The sequence below is a fragment of the Camelina sativa genome, chromosome 15 (assembly GCF_000633955.1).
Source record: "Camelina sativa cultivar DH55 chromosome 15, Cs, whole genome shotgun sequence".
Lineage (NCBI taxonomy): Eukaryota > Viridiplantae > Streptophyta > Magnoliopsida > Brassicales > Brassicaceae > Camelina > Camelina sativa.
Genome location: NC_025699.1, coordinates 6,368,239 through 6,381,510, shown reverse-complemented (window position 1 = coordinate 6,381,510; position 13,272 = coordinate 6,368,239). Strand labels below are relative to the sequence as shown.

The 13,272-nt window shown below is 37.2% G+C and overlaps 3 protein-coding genes across 5 annotated transcripts in view; 2 read left to right on the top strand and 1 right to left on the bottom strand.

The window, feature by feature from the left end:
• Positions 1 to 2,102, bottom strand: part of LOC104745671 (polyadenylate-binding protein-interacting protein 4-like) — a gene marked incomplete in the record, with an annotated part of 6,255 nt that extends 4,153 nt beyond the window's left edge. Inside the window, 6 exon segments of the mRNA XM_019237033.1 lie at positions 28 to 205; positions 577 to 767; positions 896 to 1,032; positions 1,129 to 1,284; positions 1,361 to 1,430; positions 1,830 to 2,102. Of these exon segments, the coding sequence (XP_019092578.1) occupies positions 28 to 205; positions 577 to 767; positions 896 to 1,032; positions 1,129 to 1,284; positions 1,361 to 1,409 (711 nt within the window).
• On the top strand, positions 4,127 to 7,437 carry LOC104745670 (protein Brevis radix-like 2). The gene is made up of 6 exons (XM_010466977.2): positions 4,127 to 4,709; positions 4,806 to 4,969; positions 5,265 to 5,644; positions 6,338 to 6,473; positions 6,575 to 6,978; positions 7,076 to 7,437. The coding sequence occupies exons 2-6, from the start codon at positions 4,844 to 4,846 to the stop codon at positions 7,152 to 7,154; spliced, it is 1,125 nt and encodes a 374-aa protein (XP_010465279.1). The 5' UTR covers positions 4,127 to 4,709; positions 4,806 to 4,843; the 3' UTR covers positions 7,155 to 7,437.
• On the top strand, positions 7,833 to 12,900 carry LOC104745669. 3 transcript variants are annotated; one of them, XM_010466975.2, is made up of 10 exons: positions 7,833 to 8,235; positions 8,631 to 8,674; positions 9,035 to 9,206; positions 9,531 to 9,663; positions 10,098 to 10,621; positions 10,820 to 11,159; positions 11,263 to 11,527; positions 11,613 to 11,705; positions 11,867 to 12,334; positions 12,427 to 12,900. In XM_010466975.2, the coding sequence occupies exons 1-10, from the start codon at positions 8,058 to 8,060 to the stop codon at positions 12,766 to 12,768; spliced, it is 2,559 nt and encodes an 852-aa protein (XP_010465277.1). In that variant the 5' UTR covers positions 7,833 to 8,057; the 3' UTR covers positions 12,769 to 12,900. The 3 variants fall into 3 exon arrangements, with proteins under 3 accessions (XP_010465277.1, XP_010465278.1, XP_010465276.1); XM_010466976.2 differs by having other exon boundaries at positions 11,610 to 11,705; positions 11,870 to 12,334; XM_010466974.2 differs by having other exon boundaries at positions 11,610 to 11,705.

Below are 13,272 nucleotides of genomic sequence, written 5' to 3'. Positions count from 1 at the left end.
AAGGTGCAAATAAAACCCCCTGATTACCTCTGCTACATGAAGATCTCGGGTAGTCTCACCCTCAATCTCGTTCGCAATCCTCCGGGCTTGCTCTTCCAACTCTTTACTCTGAGCCCCTCTCTCAAGTTTTGTGGTATAGAGTTCTTCGTCGAAAGTGCTTTTTACTCCAAACAGTGACTCATTCGCCTCAAACTGATTCCATTTCCTACAAGCAGAAACGAATCATCTGAGCATATTACCAGTAAAAAAAAGCCAGGTAACCACACAGAAAAGTTTACTCAAACATTATTCTTCCTACTCTAAGGAAATTCACCACTGGCTCTTCCTCACCAATACATATATAGGCTTTCACTAAATAATAGAATTCTAGCTCTACACATGGAAAGAGAATTTCTTTCCAATAGGAATATCATAATCATAGTCTAAAATGCAAGCACAAGAATAATCTATTCATTCTCACTATCTCTCAACTAAATGTTCAGCTAAGGAACCATGCTCTGAAAATCTAGCTGACAAATTAGCATACTTAAGTTTGACAAGATTTTTAAATATATATATGAATGTGTGTGTGTATACCTATTCCAAGGGCTATCAAACACATTCTCCAAATCTGCACGCTGTGGAACACTCTCATCAGGTACCCAGGGTTTCAGCTGTCTTTCCCTATCAACATGATAAGACTGTGATATAGAAGAGTCTGTCAACAGCTCCCCCGGCTTCTCACTCTGAACTGCATTTGACATGCCATTCCAGGATACAGATAGATCCTAACACCAAAATCAATGATAAAAGGTAATGACAATGTCAAAACTCCAAGTAGTCTCCCTGCCATGTAACACATTGACATAAACTTAAACAATAAATAATTCCCCTTAGTTTACAAAAGCAAGCACACCTTAGCTACAACTTGCACAAGTTCATCTGCAGGAATAATGAATGTCTTGGACGGCGGCTTTCTGACAAACTCGGAACGGGATTTATGGCCTCGTAAAGTACCTTCTTTAATCAAGGATGCCATCTTTAGAATGATTCCTGGAAGTTTCAAGCAATTTCTAAGTTGCAAGAAAAAGGTTGTGTGTGTCTTTCATGCTTTACAGGAAAAAAAAAAATAATGATTCAGAGCCTCACCATAATCCTTCTCTACATCAGCAGCATGAAATATACCACTATACATCGATCCATTTTTTAGATGCACTTCCACAGGATGCCCGATCTCACATGTCGTGAGGTACACTAATCGATCTTGTGAATTCCTCTTTAAGCTTCCAGCTTCCCCATTGAATGCTGAATATATATTAACAAGCAAATGAGTACTCAGAAGGTGACGTTGCAGATAAATCACAAAATATGAACAGCTAACCTTGCTCCCCATTTGATGAAGTTTCCGACTGAATAGGTTGAATACTCATTGCAGCCTCAGACTGTTCAAACTAACAAGGGGAAAAATATAGTTAGTCTGATAGTTACGTCTCAAAGGGCAATGAGTCAGAAGAATTAAGTTCATGTGAATCCGCACGGAAATATTAACAACAAAAAGAGTTTCAGAAACAATCATCTGCAATCAAGAAATGGAAACAAAATCATACAGTTTCAGCACAACCAGAATCGGAAAAAAGGAAGGCATTAGAGTGAATCAAAGATGCAATCAAGAAACGAGATCTCCAACGTATTCCGAGTTTGAACTACGTATACCAGTTAATCAAACCCTAAATCAGCAACCTAAATCACCAAATTCCCCAAAATCTGCCTCGATAACGCGAAAGAACAAAGAAGCAATGAACAATAAACTAAAAATCCAGATATTAAGAACCAACGAAGATGATCTTTACCTCAAAAAAAGCTAACCCGATCAGAAACTAAACCGCTTCAGCACACCAATCAAAGAATGCTCCGAAAAGGGGACGGACTACGAGCTCGATAGTATTCAAACGCAACAACGAGTTAGGGTTTCAGATACAGCTAGGGGTTACGCGGAGAGAGTGAAGGCGAACGGATTCACCATGAAATCAAAAGAGCGAAAGATTAATCGGAGAGAATGATCCGGAGCTGAGCTTAACACTTAAGATTTTGTGCAAGATACACGAAACAGATCGTTGTGTCGAGTAACAAATCACCTACAGGGAAGTGTATAGTAAACTTGATAACTGTTATTGGGCCTTAATGGGCTTAACTTGGGCTATCAACTGAGTTTGGTTCAGAATGACAACTTGTGTCACTTACCTTAGCCATTAAGAACGTCTAACTTTCAAAACTTCATCAGATCATATTTTAAATCGTATGTAACTATGTATACAGTACACAAAACTTTTACTCAAAAAAAAGAAAAGAAAGAAGGAATCATTCTCGATCTTTTAACACGAATAAAACATAAAGGATGATCAAGCCTACAAAATCAGCAAGAATAAAGAGTTTTTTAAAAGGGAAGCATATAATTATAACCTGAAGCAAAAGGATACTTCAAAATTTGAAATGAACTTTAAAAAGTGCATGGTTTGCTTAATGATGGGGATAGTGTTATTAACTTGGCTTTCAAAATGGTTTTTAAATCGAAGTGCTTAAGCCTTTGAAGGAGAGACAGAAAGGTTGAGGAGGAAAAAAAGCACTAATAGTAGGCTTAGTTGGAAAAACAACTCTATAAAGTTTAAATGATTATTTAATTATAAGCTTGAATCTAAAATTTTACATGCTTCATTGCATGTCTCATCATCACACTTGTTTTTTTTTTTTAGATAAGTCACTTTATACCTTTTTTCAGTTTCGAAGGTGCAATGCAATATACTATTTGTCATCATAAAGCTAGGCATAAATACTAGTGATCGCAACTGATAAAATTAAGTAATCAAAAAACATCTTAAAAAGAATAATTAACGGATGATATTCACGTGAATTATAGGTAAGCTGATTAAACATGGATTAGTTGGACTTAGAGGAGTATGAATACAATGTTATACCATTGTTTTAAATGACGCACTTTGTGAGGTATTACTTGTAAGTTGTAAAGGATAGGTCGTAGTTATATGAACATTAAAAACGAAAGAGAAACAACAAAACCCACAAACTATATAGTATACAAGTATCAAACAAAAAACCAAGAAAAAAACACAGTAGTCATTCACGTGGCAAGGTAAAAAATTAAATAATTGATATTTTTGCAGCACTCAATCTGATCATTCATTGCTGTAAAATCTTTTCTTTTTTTGGGTTCTATTAATAGAATAGTGTTTCAGCTGTATTAGTGAAACGAAATAGAGAAAGTGGCAAATAAAAAGAAAAACAAAAATGTCATATTAAATAAATTCGATTTAAAAAAAAAATGGTGAATACAAAATCCACAGTGTAGTTAATTCTCGCCCGTTGCTTCACGGCGCTCCTGTGACCAAATCTGACAATGTATACATATACACTACACTCGTAAATATTCCATTTTTTGGTTTTGTATTGAATGCCAACTAATGTTGAATGAATTATGAATAAATTAGGAGTAACTTGCTAAACTAGTAACCAAAACAAAACAAAAGCAAAAAAAAACTTGTAACATTGTATCACATTTCCCAGAGTCACTGTCTTAAACTATGGAAAAATTTGTAGTTGAGAAAATTGACAGATAACAAAAATGGATTATTGGTTACCTTTTTCTTTTTCTTTAATTGGGTGCAAAATTAGACAGCCCAAAAAACATTTAACAATGCACGTGTCAATATGTGGTCACAACTTAGCTTAAATATCGTCCTTTATTTATAAAAAAGGAAAGAAAATAACAAGAAAAGGAAAAAAAAGTAAAGAAAACAAAAACCAAGAGAGGAAATAAAGAAGAGAATATATTAACATTTGAAAATTTCTTGGTCCAGTTAAAGAGTAAAATTATTATACTATTCCTTACTGATCACAATCTTTGGTGTAAGTAGTAGTAAGACATATATGGGTAGAGAGAACTAAACCATAAATCAAAACTTGACAAAATCTAACTAACACATAAAAGTTGCAATAAAGCTGTAGAACTCTATTCTGTTGGTTAGTAGAAACTGTGTGTTACGTTTTTTTGTTTTCTTCCTTGGTCATAATAATCCATAAATACGAAAGTTAAAGACGAATCTGAAAATTAGCCAATAGTATTGTTTCTGAAGAACAAATAAAAAGAAAAGAAGAAGAAGAAAGAGTATAGAGAGCTTTTATATAGGAAGGAACACAATACAACACTTGTGCGCAAACTTTCACAGTGTCCGACGATCTCAACTCAAAGCCCAAATATCAAAGTTCCTCTCTCTCTCTCAAACTCTCTTTTTTATTTTTCTCTCTCTCACTCTCTCTCTCTCTCTTTAAAAATCGTAGCTTTATTGCATTTTGCTTCTGCATTCGGCTTTGGATATCATAAAGTGTGAAGATTTAAGAGTGTCTCTCACTCAATCTCTCTGTTAAGAGCTTCAACCTGCAAGGAACAGCAGACCCACCAGAGAGAGTTTTATTTTTAATTTTTTTTACAAAAAGGAAGAGTTTTTAATGCGAAATCGTTTTCTAGGTCTGATCTGCAGATCCTGTTACCCTAATTTCCCGCTGCTGTTACGGTCTCTTCCTTCTCTTGCCGTCATTTGAACTGACCTCTACTTCAATGGTCGAGTTTTATTTCTGAGAATCTCTGTGAGAAGGAAAGCAATCAAATTTAGCCTTTTGTAGGTAGAAGCCAAGTGCGTTTACTACTGTATCGCATAAAGGTAACAAATCATTACAAGTCTTATGTCTTAAAAAGGGTTCTTTTTTTTTTTTTATCTTTAGATTTGATCGTGTTTCATTCTCCTTATTTCTCTCAGGTTGTAATTTGAAACTTTGTGGAGGGTGAGAGAGAGAGATGCTGACATGCATAGCTTGTTCGAAGCAGCTAAACAATGGTGGATCTAAGAAACAAGAGGAAGATGATGAAGAAGAAGAAGACAGAGTCAGGTCTAAGCAACCTATTAAGTTCCTGACGTCACAGGTAGATAACATTCTTTCCTCTGTGTGTCACTTTCACGAGAATCACACACACAAAATGAGATAAATGAAAAGAAACTCCTAGACAGGACCATTTATTTTGTTCTTGTTGGTTTCTGTTTGGAAGCTAAGAACATATCAACAAGTCAATTTTTGTGCCTACTGTTTAAATTTCTGATCTTTTCAACGAATTAGGAATAGTTTCCTTTACCTCTAGAATCCCAAATTTAAGTCCGTGACTTTCAAAATGTCTTTCTTTTCTGTGTACTTAATATTGTCAAAACCATGTGAATCTTCAGATAAAAGACATGGCAGTAAAAGCATCAGGTGCTTATAAAAGCTGCAAACCGTGTTCAGGGTCGTCAAACCAGAATAAGAACGGAAACTACGCTGATTCGGATGCTGCTTCGAATTCTGGGAGGTTTCGTTATGCGTATAAGAGAGCAGGGAGTGGAAGCTCAACACCGAAAATTTTGGGGAAGGAAATGGAGTCAAGGTTGAAAGGGTTTGTGAGTGGAGAAGCAACACCTGAATCCATGAGTGGTAGGACAGAGTCCACAGTGTTCATGGAGGAAGAAGATGAGCTTAAGGAATGGGTTGCTCAAGTTGAGCCTGGTGTCCTCATCACATTTGTATCATTGCCTGAAGGAGGGAATGATATGAAGCGGATTCGGTTCAGGTAACTTTTAACTGTTTTGTAGCATTTTTTTTACACAAAAAGAAAGTTGGGATCTTGAACTGAATCAAGATAGTACATTGTGTTTTTAAATCGGGGGCATTGCAGATGATATACTCAACTGATATGAACTATTCCATAGTGTTTTGAAATCTGTTGAGTTTTGATTTTGGAAATAGAGATGTGTGTGTATTGGAGACCAGCTATGAGAAGTACAGTACAATTGATATTTAGGATATTATTATGTGAGATTTCTGTGTTGGAAACTGTTGCTTCTTGATTCAATTGAAGTGGTCCCCAAACATTTGCTGGAATTATGAGAACTTGTACATCTTTTTGCCAAGAAAGGTTTTTGAGATGTGGGTTATATTTTGGTAGTTGAATCCAATGTAGAACTTAAATGGATTCCCCAAGAACAATTGTGTGGGGAAGTGTTTGGTGAACTTTTAGTTAGTTCTTTTTGTATTTGGGGAAATCTAATGAGACCAGGAAGATCTAATTAACTTTCTTCATGGCCTCATTAAAGAGAAACTTTTTGGCTCTCAAGGATTGAATTGACAATTACTGCAGATTCTTGAGTTTTCTGTTGAACATGACACTGTTAACTTGGTTGCTATTGTCATGGTGTTCTGTATTGTATATGCTTAAAGGCAGCTTCTAATTTGTTGGTTTCTTCAAAATTTGTATTGCTTGCAGCCGTGAAATGTTCGATAAATGGCAAGCTCAAAAGTGGTGGGCAGAGAATTTCGACAAGGTAATGGAGTTATACAATGTGCAGCAGTTCAATCAGCAAAGTGTCCCACTTCCAACTCCTCCCAGATCCGAAGATGAGGTATATGCTCTGGCTTCACTTATGAAACACATGAATCCAGTCATCAAAAAACCTGTATTTTGATTCTTTGAGGTCTAACTAGTTCTAGTTTTGTACACCAGAGCTCACGAGTTCCGTCTAGCAAGAATGATCCAGCAACTCCACCGCTGAACAAAGAAAGCTCTCGAGGAAAAGGATACGCTTCTTCTGGCTCACTCACTCACCAACCAACACCCCAAACACGAAGTCGAGACCATGATTCATCTGGTCTTGCTACAACGCCAAAACTCTCTAGCATAAGTGGGACTAAAACCGAAACATCATCGGTTGATGAGTCTGCAAGAAGTAGCTCATCAAGGGAAGGGGAAGAAGAAGAAGAAGAAGCAGATCATTCAGGGGAGGAGCTCTCTTTAAGTAATGCAAGTGAAATTGAAACCGAATGGGTTGAACAGGACGAAGCCGGTGTTTACATCACAATCAGAGCTTTACCGGATGGAACTCGGGAGCTTAGACGGGTTCGCTTCAGGTAAAAAAGACATGACTTTTTTCTCTGTTCCTACGAAAAACCCTTTTAAAAAAGCAAGAAGCACTTAAACATCATTTTCCTTGTGGTTGGTTTGTAGCCGAGAGAAGTTTGGGGAAACGAATGCAAGATTGTGGTGGGAGCAGAACAGAGCTCGGATACAACAACAATACTTATGATGATGATGATATCTAGAGAGGGATCTGGACACAGGAGGAAAACAAAACACTTCTTTTTTAATACTATGTTTTTACTACTCGGATTAAAGCAACAGATTAATGGAAGTAACTTCGGTTTCAGATAATGCATGTACCCACCAATTTAGTTGGTGGTTGTTAGTAGTTCTCTTTCTTATTCTTTTTTCATTTACATCTTCTCTATAAAGAGGAGTATTAGTTTTTACTCTTTCAGTGGATATTTTTCTTGGTTTTAAAAGGGTAATTAATGTATAGAAAAGTCCAATTCTAAGAAATTTATACTATACTCTATTTCACTGGCCACCTTCCCATTTTTTTTTTTTGTTAAAGACAATATTAATATACTTTGCACTTTATAAGAAAAAAAAATGTACTTGTCTCTAATAAATAATTCATTTATTATTGACAATGATTATGATATGTAGTAGTATGTACCTTTAAATGTATCAATTAAATAGTAATGAAAATATGAAAATTGCAGCTATATTGAACTTGTACTAATCTCTTTTGAAATTTCCATTTCTCACTTTATCTAAAGAGTAAAATGGTTATTTTTGGTTTATCCAATTAGTAGTGATTTTGGAACTATTTTTTTTTTTTTTTTAACGCGTGAAGAGAATAAACCAAAGCCTCTCTCTCTCTCTCTCTCTATTTATTTTCCCCAAATCTTAATTTTTGTTTTTTTTTTTTTTTCTCTTCTCTTCTCTGTGTACTGCGAAACCCTAGTGCTCTCTATATCCGATTTTTAGGGTTTAAGAGTCAAATCATTTGGCATCTCTCTTACCTGGCCTACGCGGATCGCACTTCGTTTCGCTAGATAACTCTCTCAAACTCGATCCTTTTAAATTTTCTCTGTTTGTTGCGATTATACGGCTTTGATCCGTAATGGTGACTGGGTCCAGAACTAGCGGTAATCGTGGGGTAGGACTCGATGATGGAGCCAAAAAGATGATTCAATCGATTAAGGAAATTGTGGGTAATCACTCCGATGCCGATATTTACACTGCCCTTAAAGAAGCAAACATGGACGCTGACGAGGCTGTGCAGAAGCTGATTTATCAAGGTTTCTCTCTCTCTTTTCCCATCTATTTCTCTCTCACTCTCTTCAAATTTAGGGTTTTTACTATTTGTTCTTCTCTTCCTCATTTATCATGATCACAAGGGGGTATGATGCGTTTGTAGAATCCTGTAGATAGCTTATGCTAAGTTCCGGTTTTGGTTTTGTTTTTATTGGGGGTTGTGGTGATCATTTCGATTGACTGATAACTGTTAGGTTCCTGTTTTCATTTCGATATTTGTCAATTCTCTCCAGGATTCGTAAAATTATTGTATATCTGATATAGTATTGGTCTTCACTTGGATTTCATTTTAATGTTATTCTGTTCTTTCGTATTTTGTTGTTTGCAAATGGTGTCTTTTATCTGTGTTTTGGTGCACTAAAGCTTTTCTTTTGATCAGATCCATTCCACGAGGTGAAGAGAAAAAGAGACAGGAAGAAAGAGGTGAAGTCGCAACTCGCAAATATTTGTTTGGTTTCTTCTTAATCTTCTCTTTTGAACCTTTGTGCCAATGCCAATTGCCATCACCACCATGTTATTATAGTTTTTAGTTTCAATCCGAAGCTGCAGTTGAAGAATGTGACTAGATTTTCCATCTTGTTGGTAGTGATTGTGTTACTATTATATCTCATCCGGTGTCTACGTGTGCCCTTTAGTTGAATTGGTTGTCGAAAACCTTTTCAACTTTTCTAGCCATTCAAATAGTTCGCTGAACGCCTGGAGATCATTAGGATACTTCTTTTAGGTTGCAACCTCTGTCTTGTATAAGTCTGATATTTTTTGGGGCGTGTTCTTTGACTTCAGGATACAGTACCTGTTGAGCCGGCCAATATAAAGAAACCTCTTGAAAATGTTACCAGTGAAGTGAAAGTTCGTACACAGCCTGAATATAATGTTCGGAGAGGAGGCTACAATAGAAATTTCTTCCCCAGGAATGCTGTTCAACGAAATGCATTTCCTAGGAATCCTGCTACTGGTAAATCAATTTTATGATAATATACTTCCCAGTTTCTTTTCCATGCTTATACCAAAAATCTTTAACCTTGGTTTAAGTTGATTTTTAAAATGGTTCTTAAACGTAATCCTATAACGGGGGCATAAAATGCACTCGGTTGAATCCAGAAAAAACATATAAAGGTCAAGGAAAAATAGAAGAAATTGGTGTGTAATGAATGCTTTACTATTTTTGAAGCTTTGTGATTGGCGTGAGGTGTTGAAGTTTTTTGTGATGTATTGATTGTATTTCACCTAGAAATGTTGTTGTGTATGTTTATAATTTGTTCGTTTCATGGTAGTGCAGGATCCAACAGAGAGTTTCGTGTTGTTAGGGACAACAGGTCTAATCCAAATGTTGATGGAGAGGTGAAGCATTCTTCTGCCCTGTCTTCTGAATCAAATATTAACAAAGTGGTGGCCACTGTGACCAAAAAGGGGTACGTGTGATCAATTGTAATATATCCTGTTGTTCTTATTCGAGCTTTCTATCCGAAGTCGCTTACTTGCCTTTTTTGCTTTTATACATATGAAATAGCATGATACGTTGTTTACTCTGAATGATCTGTTTTTGATGTTATTATTATAAGGGAGTTAATTTGCTTTAGCTGCACTTTTCCAAAAAGTTAGTAAAGTAGGACTCTAAGACGATAAGAGACGTACATTTGTTTTGTGCTATTTGTGGTTTGGTAGACGAAAGTAGGAGTGTGTAGGTTATCTTGGTAGGTGTTCCTCTGAAATATTCCTCAAATATGGTTACTTTTTGGGAAACAGAAAGCGTAACGAGGACTAGATATCTTATAATTTTGAGCAAATTAAGCTGAATTCAAATGTGAAAAATAAGAATTTTCGCTTTATTTTCATTGTTTGCCAGCTCAACAGGTGGTTTGGGAGACCGTGACTTTTCTGAGGCTCAAGATTTTACTGGTGATGTCAGGCTCAGGCAGGGTGAAATTGCTCCTTCTTCTACCAATAAAGAAATCTCTGATGGAAAGCAGACAGTCCGTGGAGTTACTTTGCAATCAACCAATTCAGTTCTTGGTGTATATGCGTCTTCCACAGATCCAGTTCATGTACCATCCCCTGTTTCTAGATCATCACCCGTGGGAGCTATTAGACGGGAAGTAAGAGGTGTAGGTTTAGGTGGAAAACCTTCTGAAAATGTTGGTAAAGATCCATCTGTCCGATCTTTTACAGGGTCCTCTATGAGAAAGAATGGGCCTCCAAATGCATATCGACCATCTTCCCCAACTTTAAAGATTGATCACAATCAAACTACTGCACGAGAGCCTATTATGTCCAGCGGTGTTGAAAAGAATAGGTCATTTTTGAACAGACAGCGTGGGAATAGAGGAAGTCAATATGCTAGAACACAACAAGTTGGTGGCCATACAAAGGGTAACACTTCTACGCCAATTATTTATTAATCAAATGGATGTTGTGCTTTATTTGATTTCTGCTAGGCGGCTCTTTCTCTGTACATAGCTTCTGTCTTTGTTAATATAATCCTTTCTTTCAATCTATTGGGAAGTCCTGGTGGTAGCCATTTCTTTTCATGACTTCTGATACTCTTGATCAACCTGTACGTAAATGCAGGAGTCTCACAGAACAAGGAGTGGAAACCTAAATCAAATCAGAAACCTGTTGGACACAACCCTGGAGTAATTGGAACGCCTACAAAGTCTCAAGCTCGCCGTCCTGCTGATAATTCCATAAACGTCGAATCAGAAGCCGTGAAGTTGCAAGATACGCTTTCGCATGTTCATATCAGTGAAAGTCAGAATGTCATCATCGCAGATCATATTCGCGTCCCGGAGACTGACCGCTGTCACCTGACTTTTGGTAGCTTTGTTCAAGAGTTCAATTCGTCAACAAATTCAGCATCTGCTTTTCAAGAATCATGCTCTTCAGAAGAACTTAGAGAATCTGATCAGAGGTAAGTTTTGACAGTTGGTGGTATTGTTTGTTTTTGAACATATTGGTTCTAGTTTGAGATCATTTGCATTGTTCTTTCAATTAATTGGTGATATTGTTGACAGTTTGCCAGCTACTTGTCCTGAGGCTTCAACAGATGGTCTGGGCGTTCAGCCTATTAGTATTCTTGATGATCATGTCAGAATTTCTGCATCTGAGTCACCCGTCTCGGCTGTATCTGAGCCACAGTTGCCCGACCAGAAAGAAACTAATAGATCTGACAATTTGGATGAGTACTCGGGAGTCCAATCACTCAATAGGAATGGTCCACCCTATACTCCTTTAGAGTTTGAACAGCAGCAAGATCCTCCGGAGTTGCAAAAATTCTCAGTAAGGATTCTTGCAATTTTAACTCTTAAAAATTCATGGAAAGATTAATTTTAGTAAAGAATGACATGCTTGTCCTTTGCAGCAGGCATATGATAATCATGGGAGCTATGAATTTCCTTATTTTAGTCCTGTAATGGATGAAACCATACGAGGTCAAGGATTACCATCTCCACAGGAGGTAATTTATGTTTTTTTAGTTTTTACTGGTTTGGCTGCATGAGTTGATGCGTAAGAGTCTAGTTAGTTCCTCTTTGAGCAGCTGGTCTGTGCATGTGTCATAGTTATCTTTTTATTTCATAAACCAGGAAAAATTAATCAGGTGTTGTTTTAATAATGCAGCAGGCATTAGGTTCTCACATGGTAAATAATGCCCCTCCATCTACTATTCCCATGTTGCAGCAACAACAACAACAAGCATCAATGCAACAGATGTATCCACAGGTTCATGTTTCACATTATCCCAATCTCATGCCTTATCGTCAGTTCCTCTCCCCAGTCTATGTTCCCCACCAGATGCCCATGCCAGGCTACTCAGGTAACCCAGCAGCATATGCACACCCTTCAAATGGTAATGGCTATGTACTGATGCCTGGAGGCGGTTCTCATCTCGGTTCGAATGGTGTCAAGTATGGGATCAATCAGCAATTCAAACCAGTTCCAACAGGTGGGCATACGGGGTTTGGGACGTACAACAATCCTAATGGGTATCCAATTAATCCTCCCAATGTAGTTGGAAACGCTACTGGACTTGAAGATTCATCTCGCATGAAATACAAAGATGGAAATATCTACAATCCAAATCCTCAGGTAATGATAAGTAATTAAGTATGTTAGTCTCCGAACTTCATGTTGTCAGTTATGTTTCATTCTGATGAGTGTTTCCTTATCTGACACAACAGGCTGAGACTTCTGAGATTTGGATGCCAAATCCCAGAGATCTTTCAAGCCTTCAGTCTCCTCAATATTACAACGTCGCTGGACAAACGCCTCATGGCGCTTACTTATCATCCCATACAGCACATCCATCCTACAACGCCGCTGCAGCAGCAGCACAATCACCTCACATGCAGTTCCAGGGTCTCTTTCACCCGCCACAGCCTGGTACGATGGCGAATCCGCACCACATGGGACCTGGGCTTGGTGGTAATGTTGGAGCTGGGGTCGTGCCCTCTCCTCCGTCTCAAGTTGGTACTTATCAGCAATCACAAATTGGTCATCCGAACTGGCCAGCAAGCTTCTGAACAAAATCTAACCTTTGTCTACTTGTCTAATGGGTTATAATAGCCAAAAGCAAATATTTTGATTCTCCTTATGAAACGCCCAAACTCTGTTTTAATTAATCTTTTTATTCAATGCATAAAAGGTTCCCAGCTCTCAATAGTTATCAATAAATATTTTATCTGCTTCCATATCCCCTCATCATTTACAGCTGCAGGTATGTTGTTGTCCTCCCATGGAGTCAAAGTGTCAAGGTAAAAGTTCTATCCGTGCTTCTTAAACTTTACTGCTACTATAGTTTTTGTCAATTCCAAGAACCCTACAATGCATGTGATGGTGTTTAAGTGTGAAACCCTGTCACCCAAAACATTGTTGCTTGTTGATAGTGTTTCCACATTGTCGATGTTCATTAAGTAGTAAAGAGAGTTGAGAGTTTTGTTTAGCTGTTGAATTTTCTTCTTTTGAGTTGTCTCTCCATTTCTCTTCATATTCCTTATTAAATTCTTGATAGAGAATCATTAGTTGTT